The 16,326-nt window shown below is 42.7% G+C and overlaps 1 protein-coding gene across 2 annotated transcripts in view; it reads left to right on the top strand.

Annotated features, from left to right (window-relative positions):
- GPC6 (glypican 6) overlaps positions 1-16,326 on the top strand; it is a 1,126,333-nt gene that overhangs the window by 1,038,350 nt on the left and 71,657 nt on the right. Inside the window, exon 7 of one of the 2 annotated variants that reach the window (XM_058681985.1) lies at positions 241-270. The exons of the other annotated variant lie outside the window; for it this stretch is intronic. Within the exon in view, the coding sequence (XP_058537968.1) occupies positions 241-270 (30 nt within the window). The remainder of the gene's footprint in view (positions 1-240; positions 271-16,326) is intronic. 2 annotated transcript variants of the gene reach the window in all.

The raw sequence follows: 16,326 nt of genomic DNA, 5'->3' as shown, positions 1-16,326 counted from the left end.
TTAATTCATCAAGTTGGCGATGGTTTAGAAAAATGAACCTCCAGTAAGTATTCAACATCGCACTGTGCGTACAGGCCTCTCAGATATTCTTCTGGTCATTCTGTGGGAGTTTGGGGGGGGGGGGGCGGGGTGGTGGAATACCAGCCTACAAAGTGAAACGTTGTACCTATGCTGTGCTATTATGTATAGAATAATCTCTCTTTCTTTTTCCTTTAAATTTGTTTTCCTCTTGCTTCCCAGAGGATTGTGTGGAGGACAATGCAACATAGTGTAAGCTTTGGTCTTCTTTTTTCTTACACTCATCCTCATTTGTCTTTGTATGGTCATTCCAGAGAGCTCTTGAGAAATTCCTCCTCCTCTTCCCCTTTCCAAATTGTCTGGAGTGTGTTGAACCCTGCGCATGACCCGCGGGTTTAGCCGTTTTCCTCTCTGCCTGGTATTTATGGTGAATAACCATTTTGGTATTCTCTCCCAATGGCAAGGTTTTCTATCTTAGCTTTGTGTTCGACTAACTCGTTTGGTGGCTGATTTAAATTCTATCCCAATGTTCAGACTATGTGTAGTCTGCCTGAAAAACTAGCTCTTCCCTGATAGAATATATTGGCTTTTTTCTTCTTGTGCTGAGCGAATAATTACCTCGCTGATAATAACAACAAACCAACATCAGCTCTCATGCATAAGGAGCTAATTTTTCCATCGGCGAACACAGAGAACTTAGGGGGTTAAGAAATAGTTTGTGGTGTAGGTTGTTTACTCTTTTTTTTTTTTTTCTTCCTTCTTGAAGTTACTGATGTCTCTTAGAGCATCGGAACGCTGGATATTTTTTACTACAAAGTGGTTTTTGTTGGGGCTGAGGACAGCACACCCAGGTTACCTTAGCTGACTTTCTATATTAACCCTAATAATCAGATAGTTAAGTTCTCTAATCTGGTTTTCATACTAGCATCCCATACTGATAATATCTTTTAATAAAGTGTTGAACCCTGTGTAGCATTGTGGACCCAGGAGTGAAAAGGACTGTCCCCTGATAGGCACATGTTTATCCATGCAGCACGCCTATGACATCATGGTGCTCCCTGCCTGCTTGGCCTTCAATTCAGGCCTGAATTGCTCTGTTAAAATTCATTTCTTTAAAAGGAAATTGTCCCCTGAGTAGTATTCCCATTTGTCATCACAAACTGAGCCCAGGGCAGTTGGAATGAGAAAAAGAAAGTTAGGAGGTAAATCTGGAACAGGACCACTCTGGAAGAGGAGACCTTAAAGAAGGAACAGCGAAGACAGATGGCTTAAGGCCTCCTGATGCTAAATGGAGAGTGAGGGGCGCCTGGGTGGCTCAGTCGGTTGAGCATCCGACTTCAGCTCAGGTCACGATCTCGCGGTCTGTGAGTTCGAGCCCCGCGTCGGGCTCTGGGCTGATGGCTCAGAGCCTGGAGCCTGTTTCCGATTCTGTGTCTCCCTCTCTCTCTCTGCCCCTCCCCCGTTCATGCTCTGTCTCTCTCTGTCTCAAAAATAAATGTTAAAAAAAAAAATTAAAAATAAATAAATAAATAAATAAATAGAGAGTGAGGGGAGAAAACATCATGGGTAGGACAAGTCAGGGTTTTATTAGTTTGGCTCATGTGATAAAATTAGGGTAGCTCCAGCTCAGATGGTATGTGCCTGCCTTTCCCAGCACATTCTCCTGATGGCTCCAGGTTTTCCAACCCATCTGATCTCCTTTTCTGATGGTTAGCAGGGGCCTTGTGGCTTTCCCCCAAAGGGAATGACTTCCTTGAACAAATTGGAAGGAAGGTAAATCATACTATCCTCCTCCACCCCCACCCAATCTGCAGAACTTCCCTGCTGGCATCCCATAATCTCCTGTAACTGAGCCAAAAAAAAAAAAAAAAAAAAAAAAATCAGATATCCATTATTGTATATGATTCTTTCAAAAATACAGTGCTACTTTTGAAATTCACCTGTTTGCTATTGGTGCTAAATATGAATTATTGACATTATTACATACAGATTTAAGAACTTATAAATTATCACGATATGTATGCACTTTATTTTGTTATTCTGAAACAAAATGGACAAAGCGACCCACTTCCTGGTATCATTCTGCCTGATGGTTAATACCAGTTTCAGAGTCAAATGCTGGTCATAAAAATGCTCTTCTATACCTCTTCGGGGCCATTTTGGTGTGATTTAGGATGCCTTGGTTGCAGGGATTCGGGGAAACTGTTGTTCATTTTAAATTGCCATGGCATTTCATTGTCACCTCAAAGGATTGTGCATCCGGCTAAATCCACTATTTTGCATTTCAAAAGGATGTCAGGCTGTATTTAAGAAACTACTTTATTATCTAGAGCTTCAGCCACTGTCTTTAGGTGAAACTGATATTTCCCACCTTCCACCCAGACACACACACACACACACACACACGCACACACACACATCCCTACCTCAGTCTTTGCTTGGCCTGAGCAGGAAAAAGTAAAACCTCAGTAACAACAGTAAACCAGATTCTTCACTTTAATTAGTTTTCTAAAGATAAATGGGTCAGGGCCAGACTGGCTTTCAGCCTCTGTGGCCGCTGAATAAATTATGCCCCGTTCACCCCAGCCAACAAATGGCTGCCGCTCAATCCACTTCAGATTGTGAACTGCCCAGTCTTGCCTGAACCTGCTTTGTCTTGTTTACTGCAAAACCCCACTGAGACACCCCAGTTTCATTTTCAGTGAACCCTTGGTAATAATAGCAGCAAAATACAGTGAACTTTCAAAGCAGGGAGAAAATACAAAACAGTAAAACCAAGCCACCCAACTTATTCGGTCTTTTGGTTTCTGCCCTTCCCTGGGCAACATCAGCCGCGTGTGGTAGCTGGGAGAGCCGCCCGGCACAGGCTTCTTTCCACTTAGGAGGCTTGTGGTTGGTGAGGGCCAAGTAGGGAACAGCGAAAGACAAACATGTAAAATGATGGGTTGTCTGCAGCATATTCTGCTTATTCCAGGGGCTTGGAGGATGCACAAAATCAAATTCAGTGGTATGCACCATTGGGACCCTGGATGGAATGCCATTGTCAGCTCAGTACACCTTGAGAAGCTATTCTTTCAGGAATGTGGAAGGACAGTGAACTGGGAAAGTGTAGGTGGACCTCTCTTTAAGCTCAGGCGAGGCTATGGTCAGTTGCGTTGGGTTGTATGCCTTGGGGAGAAAGAAAAGGAATCACTCCACTGGCTACGGTTTCCCTGGGAGAAACCGAAGCCCGTTCCATCCCCACTGCCTTACGACACATTCTGAGAATCATGACTCTCAATGAAATAAAGTCATGCTACACATTTTAAAGGGGGTATTTTTTGCACCGTTCAGGTATAAGTGATCTGAAATCATGTTGGGGGAATTCTACCAACAAAACCACTTTCAACTCTAAGTTAAACTGTCCTTCGTCCTCAGAAACATTTAAGCTAGAGCTTTGCTGACCTCTGACTGTGTCCTAAAATGAAATGTTATACTTTCAGACAACAAGTATGGCTGTACAGATTTCCTGTCTATTTGATGGTATGTTGATATGCTTATTTTCCCCTGAGACATGAACATCTCTTTCAGCATTCCTAGATTTCAGCTAACCTCACATTGATTCATTCTTTATGCCTCGGTCAATCCACAATGTATGTACTGAGGTCTCCACTGCATGGCATTTAGTAACATTAACTCCCATATACAGTCTATATCACAGTGTATCATTAGTGGTAGCATCATCAAAAAGGCAAGAGTTACTATGTGCAAAAAAGCACAGCTTATCAAACCTGTTAGACCCATTCTGTCTCCTCCAGGAAATAACATCAAGCACAGAGTCCATAAAATGTTAGCGTACAGGAAATAGGAGTTTGATTTTGTAATCTAAGATAGATTACACCAGTAAAGAATATGTGGAAGATGTATTAACAAATGAATTATCATTGACCCAGTATGCAAACTGAAAACATTGAAACATCGGTAGCATCTTTGGAATAGGTGATCCCCTAGCCCATTCTCTCTTCTGCAGACAGAGCTTTATGCCCATATCTTGAACCCATGGTAAACGGAAACTTTGTTGTCGGTTATGACCCGGTCAGATGACAAAGTCCACCTACACACTCATTCAGAGTATTTGTCCTTCATCCAGCTATATAATAAGTGTTTTGGTGACTTGAATATGAAAGCCTGCATAGATAAGCCGTACTAAACTACTTAAACCATACCTTTTAAAATATGTGTTCACGAGAGGCATCAGTTGACATAGATCTTTTATTAACTTACTGAGCAGCTTAAAGAACCTTCTCTTTGTCATGGAAAATCTGCAGTGATTTTTTTTCTCATCGCTGTCTGAGATATTCGCACCGCAACTCCCAAATGTGATGTTCACGCTTATGAGAGATAGAGCTGAAGAAATGGGATATTTCATAAATACTAGTTTTGATGCATTTGCCGTATAATCAATCAGCTTTTAACTGACTCTGGGGCCCATGGAGTACATTTTAAAGCACTGGGAATTTCCCTATTCCCATAACGTACTTGGACACTCTTTACCGCTAGCGATAAACCTCAGGCATAAACATTGTGGAGAAAACCAGATGAAAAGAAACCTGTTTGAGTGAAAATTGACTTTGCTTCATAAATGTTAAAGGTAGAAAGATATCTGCAATACACAATAATTTTATCACTTAAGCTCATTCATGGTCGTTATGGTCAAAGGCTCCGACTCCATGGGTATTTTCTAACACCTAAAAGATTGGCCAAGCTATTAAAAAAAAAAAAAAAAAAGTCTGGTCGACAGTAAATGAATGAATCTGCAGCTGCAGCAGCACCATCCTATTGCTGGTTAACAAATAATTTTTTGGAAGTTGGGTTTGTGTAATATGTTTAGGAGCTTTTCCAATACTTTATCGATCTGGATAAGCCAAGCTAGGCAACGTGGCATCTCCAAACAGATCCCAAAATGGCTCACAAAGAACACAGGTTATTTCTCAGTCATGCCAAGTATCCTCTGTGAGTTTTCTGGGGGTCAGCTGCACATGATCATCCCCTTCACTCCAGGACCCAGGGTCCCAGAGCAGCCATCATCCACAGCTTCCCCTGTTAGGTAGTGGGGGGTAATAGAGACTGGGGCAAAGATAGTCATTGACGTCCCCTCCTGGCACAGCACACCGTTCACAGCTCGTGGGCCAGAGGAGGTCATATGACCAAGTCTGCTGTCAAAAAGGCAGGGACATGTGTCCCTCTGTGTCTCACACAGTGAAAATGGACATGTGAGTAATGGACATTTCACACAGTGAAAATGGACATGTGAGTACACAAACGTGTATGACCAAGGCAAGTGTTTTAAATTGATAAAAACCTGTCTCCTTCCTGTCTCCAACTCTAAGACAGACTGTACGTGAAAAAGAAGAGGAAAATCCTTCATTCGTTCAACACATATCTGTTGAACCAATAGGAACGCCAATAGGAACCAAGTACGGGTGGCTAATCAAGGAGCTCACGGCACTTTGGGGGAATGCCAGACAAAAGTAGCTATGATTCCACTCAGACCGTATACTGGTGAAGATTGTGCTTAAATGTTTTTAGAGTTCTAAGAGAACTCTAAGTTTTTGTTACAAAGAGAGTGTCTGTATTGTCCCAGAAAACCAGTATCGCTTCGGAAGTCAGCTTGATTTTTAGCGTCGGATGGCTGTTTTGCCTAACTGAACTTTGAATTCAGTCCTAATTTAATCAGGGCAAAGGAGTCCCACTCCAAATCTTAGGACAGTATCTGAAAGGAGGAGGTAGAAGCTTTTGCCAGCAAGTAGTAGAAAATGGCAATAGAAAAGCAGAATGAGCAAAGACTTTTTTATTACCGGCATTTAATTGTCTTTCAGATCCAGACTATGTATATTTTAAGTGAGGCTTCGATATTACATTTTGCGAATACTGCTCTTGTCTGACTTGATGTCATGTTTGCTTAGGCAAAGCAATTTTTCTGCTCTTCTCCTTTCTAGGTCAGCCTAGTTGGAGCAAATCAAATTGTTCTGCCTCTCTCTTTCTTTCATACATCATCATTTAAGATCACCAAGAATTTGAGTTCTGGAACCTGCCCTTGTCTCCTTTTACGATATCTGTTTATTTCTGAACAGCATTCATGAAGGAGAACACTTTTCACAGGTTAATCAGAGAAATTGCACAGGCCGACAGCAACAGCGAACTTATTGATTGCAGTGGAAGTCTCCAGAATGTGTGTTCCATTGGCTTCTGTGTGGAATTACTTGCAAAATCGTGGGGCTCTGATTCGGCTAGAAGAAAAATTACAATATAAATTCACAAATTATTTGTGTGTAATGAGGCAGGAAAACAATGAGCTTGTAAGTTTCATTTTAAGGGATTTTGATGTAAGGAAACTCCCCCACAGCAGCTTGCATTCATTTCAGTGAAGGACACTCATCCTGCACTTGAAAAAGCCTAGCATTTCCTTGGCCCGCTCTTCACAGCTTCTTGAGTGCCAGAGACAAGAGGTAACATGAAACAGCTAGACTAGGTCTGGGAAGAAAACACAAAGGCGGCAAACTGCTTTAATTGATCTCCTCACATAAAGTCCAAAAACCCAGAGGCTATCTTGAGTGCAAGACATGTCCTCCCGAAGATATTTCCAGTTACTCAGGAAAATCAAATCTTCTTTATACAACAGTCTTCAAGGAACAAGAAATATTTCATTAGGATTTTAACAGCGAGGGCTGAAGCAAAGAAAGCCTCCTCCTCTCTTTTGTCAAGATTTCTTGACAAAACAAATAAAAGCCTCCTAACATATTTCCATTAGAAAACAGTTTTGAAGTAAGAAGGAAAATGGACCTTTAGGAATATTTTTTGAAGGGGACTTTGGAGAACTTTGATGGTGATATAACAAAGAAGGCTTGAGTGTGTGTGTGTGTGTGTGTGTGTGTGTGTGTGTGGTTATTTTTTAATTGCGATACACTTTGTGTGCCAAGCAGCAACTTGAATGACCCAGAGACTGTTATAGTCACTTATTAAATTATAGTTGAAGCATGATACTTTTGCATAAATGTCTGGGATTCATCACTACTTTTTAAAATTCAAAGACACCTAGTTGTGAGTGAAATCTGGCCACCAATTTCTAGGTCTTCCTCATCCGTCACATCATGGCTTGCCCTAAACTTTTCCCTTCCACAGAGAAGTTCCACCGCTCTCTGCTAGATTAAGCACGGCTGTTGTTGTTATTAATCACAAACACGGGAGTCTGGGTGGCTCAATCGGTTAGGCGGCTAACTCATGGTTTCAGCTCGGGTCATGATCTCATAGTTTGTGGGTTGTGCAGATGGCACAGAGCCTGCTTGGGATTCTCTCTCTTCTCCTTCTCTCTCTGCTCCTCCCCTGTGCGCGCGCGCGCGCACACACACACACACACACATACTCTCTCTCTCTCTCTCTCTCAAAATAAATAAGTAAACTTTTTTAAAAGTTTTAAAATATTACAGACAACAACATATAATTTCAAAGATTTCAAATATTCATTGTGATTTTGGCTCTGACACAAAGCCTGTAAGTAGGCTTCTTGGTCTTTACAGAACGTGGCTGGTTCACCTGCAGGCTTCAGCATTCAAGGAGCGCTAAGGCTACAAAAGCTTTTCTGGAAGCCTTTAGGACTAGTCTCAGAGGATGGGCAGAGAAGCGCAAGTGAACACTGGTTTCCACATTGTTGTCAAAGAGTGTGAACACTGGAGCTTCCTGAGCTACAGCCACATAGAAAGATTACAATAAAAAGTCCCAGGGCGAATGCGGGGGAAGCTGATAAGAGACTCAAGTTCTATGAAAGTATTTGGGAAGCATGTAGCTAAATGACGGATGCAAATAACAAAGGGGAATGACGGAGCACAGAGAGGTGAGGGACGCACCACCTCTCAGGACATATTTCTGAGCAGCGTGCACACCTTGTGGCCTCGCGTCCCCACCGAGGACCAGCACAGAGAGGCTATTTTTTTTTCTCGAAACATTGAAACCAGACAAGGTAAAAGTACTGGCGGAGGACATGAAAAGCCCAAATTAAGCAGCTGAATCTGATGTGAAAGTGAACAGCATCCAAAATAGACTTAAAAGGGGCGCCTGGGTGGCTCAGTCGGTTAAGCGTCCGACTTCAGCTCAGGTCATGATCTCGCGGTTTGTTGAGTTCGAGCCCCGCATCGGGCTCTGTGCTGACAGCTCGGAGCCTGGAGCCTGCTTCAGATTCTGGGTCTTTCCATCTTAGCCCCTCCCCTGCTCATGCTCTGTGTCTCTCTGTCTCTCAATAATAAATAAACGTTAAAAAAAATTTTTTTAAATAGACTTAAAAAATTCTCTGGAAGGCGAACACAGAGACGAGCCATGGACAGTAATGTAACTGTAAAATGATCAGTACTTGGAGAGTAGATTTGACTATGGGGAATGACAAGGAGAAGAAGGATCTTGCAGCCATTTGTGTCTTCCTCCATCTTGGCCTCTCTCCTTTTAAAAATAAAAAGAGAGGGGCGCCTGGGTGGCTCAGTTGGTTAAGCGTCCGACGTCAGCTCAGGTCAGGTCCGTGAGTTCAAGCCCTGCGTTGGGCTCTGTGCTGACAGCTCACAGCCTGGAGCCTGTTTCAGATTCTGTGTCTCCCTCTCTCTCTGAGCCTCCCCCATTCATGCTCTGTCTCTCTCTGTCTCAAAAAATAAACGTTAAAAAAAATTTTTTTTAAATACAGTAGAGATGGTTAATAGTAATGTTAGACCAAGTACAATATAAAGGATAAACATTCATTCATTGGGTTCTCAGTATGTGCTAAGTATTCATTTTGATGCTGGGGATATAGCACTAAATTGCATAGACTTGGTACTTGTCCTTGTGAAACTTCTTGAAGAACCCAAGTATTTAGCAAATAATTACACAAAATTATGTGCAGTTAAGATAAAAGAAAGAGTAATCAGTGTGTATGCATATAATATTGGGAGAGAGGCTTTGTGTGGAGCCATGGCTAAAGAACTGGTGTTTAAGCTAACACCTAAAAAATTAAAACTTCAATTCACATATAGCAGCATATGTGGGTGTGCTTGCTGATTTGTGAGTGTGTATGGATAGGTTGGTGAGAAATAGTTCTGCAGGCAGAGAAAATATGAGTGAATTTCATGAGTAATTTTATATTGATAAAAGATATTGTCAATAATGTATATGTAAAATTTGTGAACCTTTATGCATTAATGATAAAATAAACAAAGCAAGCACTATTGTAATATCAACAGGAAATTGGCAAAAGAGAGCAGAAGTGAACAATTTTGTCATTTATCTTTTGGTTTTTTATATTTTTAGGAATCTAGAAATTATTTGGTATTAGGAAATTTACTTAACATAGCACAGAAATAAATACATTAAAGTTTGATTTTATTATCAGATATTGAAAGTTTAATGGATTAAACTTAAATTCTGTATGTAATTTTAAAAACAGTTGATTGAAATATAAAAAAAAAAAAAAAAAAAAAAAAAAATTTTTTTAATAAAAAGAGAAACAAAGACACAGAGGTTTTAAGATCTGCCCAGTGACGAAGGAGCCAGAACAAGAACCCAGGTTTCTTATTTTGATCCAGGATTTATGTCCACCAAATTGTCCCACCTGCCTGTCTTAGAAAATACAGCATCGTTCCAGACTGAAGCAGGATCTGCTTAACAGCCTATCCTGGTTCAGCGAGTAAGAACGGTCCACACTGTGGAGTGCTTTGGAATAAACAAAAGGTTTCCATGTATTGTACCTGGTTTTTAAAACTTGAAACAACTGGAGGCAGCTGTTTGATGTTTCCCTTGAAGAGACTGCCAGTGCCAGCTTTCTGTTTCCCAAGGGCCTGATGCTATAATCCTCTTGGCGTCTGCGATGTCTCTACTGCCGTCAAAGGTCAAACTAGAGGTACACAGGCATTTTAGTGGGTTTACTGCTATTTTGTCTCTTCTTTGTTACTCACAGTACTTTCATAACATCGTCCCTCTGAAAAAAAAAGAAGGTAGAGAAAGAAAGAGGGAGGGAGAGAAGGAAGGAAGGGAGGAGAGAAGGAAGGAAGGAAGGAAGGAAGGAAGGAAGGAAGGAAGGAAGGAAGGAAGGAAGGAAGGAAATGTAGGTAGGTAGGAAAGGAAAGAAAGGAAGGGATTTTGTTTTCTGATATGGCTATTTGGGATTCCCACAGCAACTTTGCAGAATTCCATGATGAAGCCTGGAGGAGAGCTTTGCTCACTCAAAGGGAGGTGAAGAAAAGATTTGGGGGGAGGGGTGGGTCTGGATAATCACCACCGTGAGTGTTTCCAGAATGTTAAGTCAACTATCCTCCTAAACTTGCTTTCTGTTATGTTGCTGGGATATTCTCAAAGGCTGCTGACCATGGGGGTTTGGGATTCAAGAACCTCACGTTGTAAGTTTTTCCTATATACAATAGTAGTTTGAGCAAGTAAATTATATTTGATTGAATTGATGATTAGGAGTAAAAGCTATGGCTCTATTGATTTAAAATGATAAGAAACTTTCAGCACATTATTTAAATGCTTGTGGGAATTGTACAAAGTCCCTCCAGGATTACAGACTTTTTGTTATAAGCCTTATTAGATACTTTCGTCTTCCGTGCCCAAATCATTGCATTATCTTGAATTGTGGTCATCAATTTTTTAGCCCTTTTGAGTCACCGTGATGCAGGCAGGACTGTGATTTAGCCGGAAACACCAAAGTCATGTCTGGCTGTGGGCTGGCTCGTGCCACCTCTAAAAACAAGACTGTGTGTTCAGGTAAGTAAAGCAAGATGCAAATGAACTCAGAGGTCTGATCCTTAAAAGTGCTGGCCAAGGCCTCTTTCCTCACCATGAACTTGGACCACCCTCCTCAAGAGGGTCACATGAGGACCCAATGAGACAGCACTGAGCCAAAGTGCAGATTCACCATCACTGCCAGGGAAAAACAATTCAAAACATTTGCTCTCAGGGATCCTTAGGGTTGCAGGTACATTGAAGTCCATCTAGTCCAATACTCTCACTTTGCCAACGAGGACCCTGGCATCCAGAGAGATGATGTGGCTGATTTGAAAACTACATCGGTTTAGGGCTGAGATATTTTTTTGCTTCTCAAACTCCATTAATTCAAGTGATACATCCAGTAATGTGTCCTTCAAAATGACGTCATTCTGGTTGTAGTAAGCCCATATAGAGAATACAGATCCATATATATTCTAGAATAAAGAAAAGCCACAAAATTACAATCACAAAGAGAAATAAAGTAAAAATGAACGTGTTGAATTCACTGTCACAAAAAAAAGGTGGATCTTTTTTTTTTTCCTCTTCTCTTTGTAGATGTACTTTTCAGAGAAGTTTTAGGTTCATAGCAAATTTGAATGGAAAGTACAGAGAGGTCCAATATACCCCCTGCCCTGACACACACACAGCCTCCTCCACTGTCAGCATTCCAGAGTGGTGCACCTGGTTTTGTTTTCTTACTGGAGATTTGTCTCCTTGGACCAGTATCTCCCCAAATGCACCCTCCGACATCCCTTAACCACCATTCTACCGTCTGTTGCTCTAAGTTCAACTTTTTGAAATTCTACTCAAAAGTGCGATCGTACAGTATTTGTCTTTGTCTGACATATCTCACTGAACATAATGCCCTCAGAGTCTATCCGTGTTGCTGTAAATGGCAAGATTTCCTTCTTTCCCATGGCTGAATAATATTCCCTTGTGTGTGTGTGCCTATGTGTGTGTGTGTGTGTGTGTGTGTGTGCATAGTACATCTTCTTTATCCTCTCATCTTTGATAGACACTTAGGTTGTGTCCATATCTTGGCTGTTGGGAATAGTGCTGCAATAAACTTGGGACTAAAGATATCTTTTTGACATCTTTTCATTTCCTTTGGATAAACACCCAGTAGTGGGGTTGCTGGATCATATAATAGTTCTATTTTTGATTTTTGGGAGTTCTCCAGACTGTTTTCCGTAGGGGCTAAGCCAATATACATTCACACCAACCATGCACTAGGATTCTCTCTTCTCCAGATCCTTGCCAACGTTCCCCCTTCTTGATGACAACCATTCTAACAGATGTGAAGTGATCAGAGTGGTACATTTGTCATAATTGATGAAACTACATTGAGCACCCTTTTCATCCAGGCTGATTTCAAATTAGCTGGAAGGAGGAATCCTACCCAAAATGCTCCCATTTTCTAGTGAAAACACAGAGAAAGCACTAGAACCTTGGGTGAGTCCCTCCGATTTTCCTCCTTTAGTTAAAATGGCAGGGCGAGGAGAGCAAAGCAGATGGATGCAAGTAACGAGAAAAGATCTAAGAGCCTTTCCAGCTCACAAACTCCAGCATTCTCTGAGGAATGATGATCGATAAAGTCAGAGTAACTCGTCCCCTCCTCTTATGAAACCATCTAGAAGTGTGTGGGAAAGGAGGGTCCACCTCCAGCTCCCACTGTTATTTCATCAACAATAACTTTCTCAGGGACTTTCACATCAAAATCATGTTTGTACCTTAGCATCTTCCAGCATCCACAAGAGACAGCAAATGTTCTCAGTATATCTCCAGGACTCACATATGCCAAGGCATAGAGAGGAGAATTGTAATGTCTTTCTCCACAAGCATGATGCCATGCCCAATTTTTTTTTAAGTTTATTTATTTATTTTGAGAGAAACAGAGAGAGAGAGCTCGTGCGAATCGGGGAGAGGCAGAGAGAGGGGGGGAGAGAGAGAATCCCAAGCAGGCCAAATTGTCTGTGCAGAGCCCAATGGGGGGCTCGATCCCACAATCCGTGAGATCATGACCTGAGCCGAAATCAAGTGTCGGGCGCTTAAAAGACTGAGCTCCCCAGGGCCCCCCCATGCACAACTTTTTAAATAAGGCCCCACTGCCCCTGCCGGAGCTGGCTCTTTATGGGGCTGTGGTGCCTTTCCCTGTGTCCAAAGAAGTGCTGGAGGCCGGGCCTTTGGAATCTCCTAGACATGATTCGTTACTGAGCATCTCACCGCAGATGTTCTACTCTTCTGTTTTCTGGACCTCTTTCACCTCTCCTTCCAGAGAAACCTCCGTCTTGCTGTCCGGCACCCCCACTCTGGGGCTTCATCCTCTGCCCACACTGTCCCCGTGCGTCCCACAGCTGTGGCTTCGCTCACAGTTTTCTAGGCACAACACAAGAGAAAAGGTGTTTTCATATCACGGCTAATTTACTGCAGTCAGGACAAACACAAAAGCAAAACATTCTAAAAATGCCAGGAACCTGGGAGGAAAGTCTGTTTGCTAGGCTGGTGCTTCGCTGTGACCTCAGATCCCTTTCCAAGATTCTCACTGTTACTGTAACACTAGGTGGCCGTATCTTCTGGAAATACAGATGCAAAAGTGCTTGGGTTTTTTTTCTTCTGTGAGGTGTGTGTGTGTGTGTGTGTGTGTGTGTTTCACCTTATTAACAGGATGTGTACTACCTAGTAAGCAGTGTGTGATCCCTACTTATAAAACTGAATCAAAGTGCAAGTTGTTTCACACATTTCTCCCTTCCCTTTAGCTTTGGTGCCTTCTTTTCTTGGAACAAAGGAGGTTAGCGGAGAGGTTTCCTAAATGTGAGAAGTAGGGCCACGTTGGACTCCAGGGGACTTTAAAACCAACTTCTCCATCCAAACATGCTCCCTCATCCCTCCCCACCCCCCGACATTTTGGGGAAAGAAATAGCAAAGGGTTACCTTTTGCCCTTCCTGGAGATAGACTACAAAGCCAGAAGTTAGAGAAAGATGTGTTGTGACTATCTCAAAGGACCTCTCTGCCCACTAGACCAGCATTTCTGAATATGTAGGACCGGGATCACCTACATCAGAAGCTTTTTTTAAAAAAACAAATTGCTGAGGGCCAACCAAGAGCCACACCAAATCAGCCATGCCGGGGCTGAGGGACAACAGATCTGTACATTCAACACACTCTCTAGTGATTCTGATGCTAAAGCTCTGGAGGACCTGCCTTTTTACTCTGCATTCACCACCGGAGTCCAATGTATGTTTCCCGGAAGAAGGGTACTCCATTAGATGTGTACGAATGAATTCTTGGTTTGCATGTGGTAGAACTTACCCTACAGTGAGCTCCCAACAGAGAGAGAAGAATCCTAAGACTTCCTGGCAATTCTAGATTGAAGCTCTGCTTCCTGGCCGTCCCTGCTGCCGGTCTCACTGATGTCACAAACTTCAACCACAGTCTTGTATCACTGCTCCTTTTCCAGAAGCAAATGTAAAGAGAAACACCACACAGCCAGCTGCTGGAAATCTTTCTAGAAAGAGCTTCTATATAAATCAAACAGCCTAATAATTCATGAATATTTCTGAACTTCTTTGTCACTTAATCCACATCATATGGTAGCTTCTTGTTCTGGGAAGTGCAAGTGAACTCATTTCAGCCCCTTGCTCCGTGTTCAGTTGAGAAGTGGGGTGGCCTGGTGTGGGAGGGGGCTGCTTGCTGATCTGGGAGTCAGGGCTCTAGCCCCACTGCTTCCTCGGCATCACCGTGTGGCCTTGCATGGCTGACTTCTGCTCGTCTGCAAAATGAGGGATGGCTGGACCACAGTGGCTCCACCATCCCCTCCTGGGACACAATCGCAAGCTTCCGTAAGTGTAGAACGTGTGACCCCATTGGACACTGATCAGCAGGGTCCGGATCACACTTGGGAGCTCCTGAGAAAGAACTCTGTGGGGCCAAAAGCCCAGCTGAACGAAGGCTGGCAAGATGCTTCCCACAGAAACTAGAGTCCTCAAAGTTTTATTTATTTTTCAGAACATCTGCCTAATGTCCTTTAGGGCGTGATTCATATTTTTTTGTTGTCCAAAAGGGAGTCCAAGAGGGACAGAGTAAAGAAACCAAATGAAATGACCTCAAGAATATCCCAAAAGAATAGAGGTAGGGGAAAAGTCATGCTTGAATTTAAGCCATTGAAAACATTTGGCAAAACGCAGAGTTCTTCCTGCATGTTCAATGTTGTGAATTTTCACATGAGCTCACATTGTTCCCAGAACCCACCAGACCCTGGCCCCTCACATCCTCTACCTAGAAGGATGAGGCTCCCAGGAGTGAATCTGCACCTCACGTACCCTCTGCAGCTGCCATCTGCTTAGTCTGGGAGCCGTCCAACTCCTCCCATACTTCCTCTTTGAGATAGGATGTCCAAAATTACACAGCCAAGGTCTTCAGCCCAGGGGGGTTTATTCTCCACTGGATCTGCAGAGTGAGAAAATGGACCTGATCTTGAACGACTGTGGTTAAACAATTGCGTAAATGTCATTGAAATTCGTGTGTTTTTCCAGGTGAAAATGGCCTTATATTCACAATGTTGGGTTCCACACATTTAGAAGACCCCCCCAGAATCCGGAACTGTCCCATAATTTCCCCAAAGTTTTTTTTTTCTTCTCCTTCTTGACTTAGCTTGGTCTTATTCAAGACAGAAATCCCTGGGTCAGAAATTTTGCCTAGTCCCATAAATATGACTTTTCCAAGGTCCCAAGAGGCAGAAAGGAAGCCAAATGTGATTACCCAGCCTCTAGGCTTTCATCATGGTGCGATTCCTCAAAGGAGCTGAAGGTAGTGCACATTTCTGAACTTAAATATCCCTTCCAAGAGGCTCTTTGCCCCGTTGCTTTGATGAGGAAAGAAAGAGTCATAAGAGGGATTTTCACACAGGGACAAAGCAATGTGCCGTGCGGCCTGTTTTATCTGTGTTCCCTTGACCAGTATGGCTATCACTGTGTGTGAATACGTTCAACTCCTCTTTCCTCCTCTCCTCCCCTCTCCTCCCCTCCTCCTCTCTGCTGTCATCCTGGAAACTACCTTTGCCTGCGCCCTGCCTATTGACAGTTTTTAAGACCATTTTCAAATATCGGGCAAGCAAAAATGTTACCTCATTTAAAGTCAAGTGCCCTTGGGCAAGCCAGTTAATTTCTCTGAGCCTCTAATTCAGCAACTCTCAATTTTGACTCTACATTAAAGTTACCTGGAGAACTTAAAGAAGTACTCACGTCTGGTCCCTATCCCCACAGAATGCTGATCCCTTTGGTTTGGGGCTGGACAAGGCTTGGTATTTGGCAGGCTCCCCAAGAGTTTCCAGTGTGTAGCCCACTGCTCTAGGTCCTAAATCTTCAAAGTGAGGTTCTTAGGCCAGCTGTATCAGTCTCACCTGGATGCCTATTAGAAGTGAAGAGCCTCAGGCCCCATCCCCAGACCTGCCATATCTGAATCTATGTTTCAACAAGACCCCCAGGTGATTCATAGGTACATCATAGTAAGAGAATCGTGGTTCCAAGTCCTTAACATGTCAAAGAGGA

This window comes from Neofelis nebulosa, chromosome 1, assembly GCF_028018385.1.
Source record: "Neofelis nebulosa isolate mNeoNeb1 chromosome 1, mNeoNeb1.pri, whole genome shotgun sequence".
Taxonomy (NCBI): Eukaryota; Metazoa; Chordata; class Mammalia; order Carnivora; family Felidae; genus Neofelis; species Neofelis nebulosa.
The sequence above is the reverse complement of the archived record's forward strand: the minus strand, read 5'-3'. Positions and strand labels throughout refer to the sequence as shown.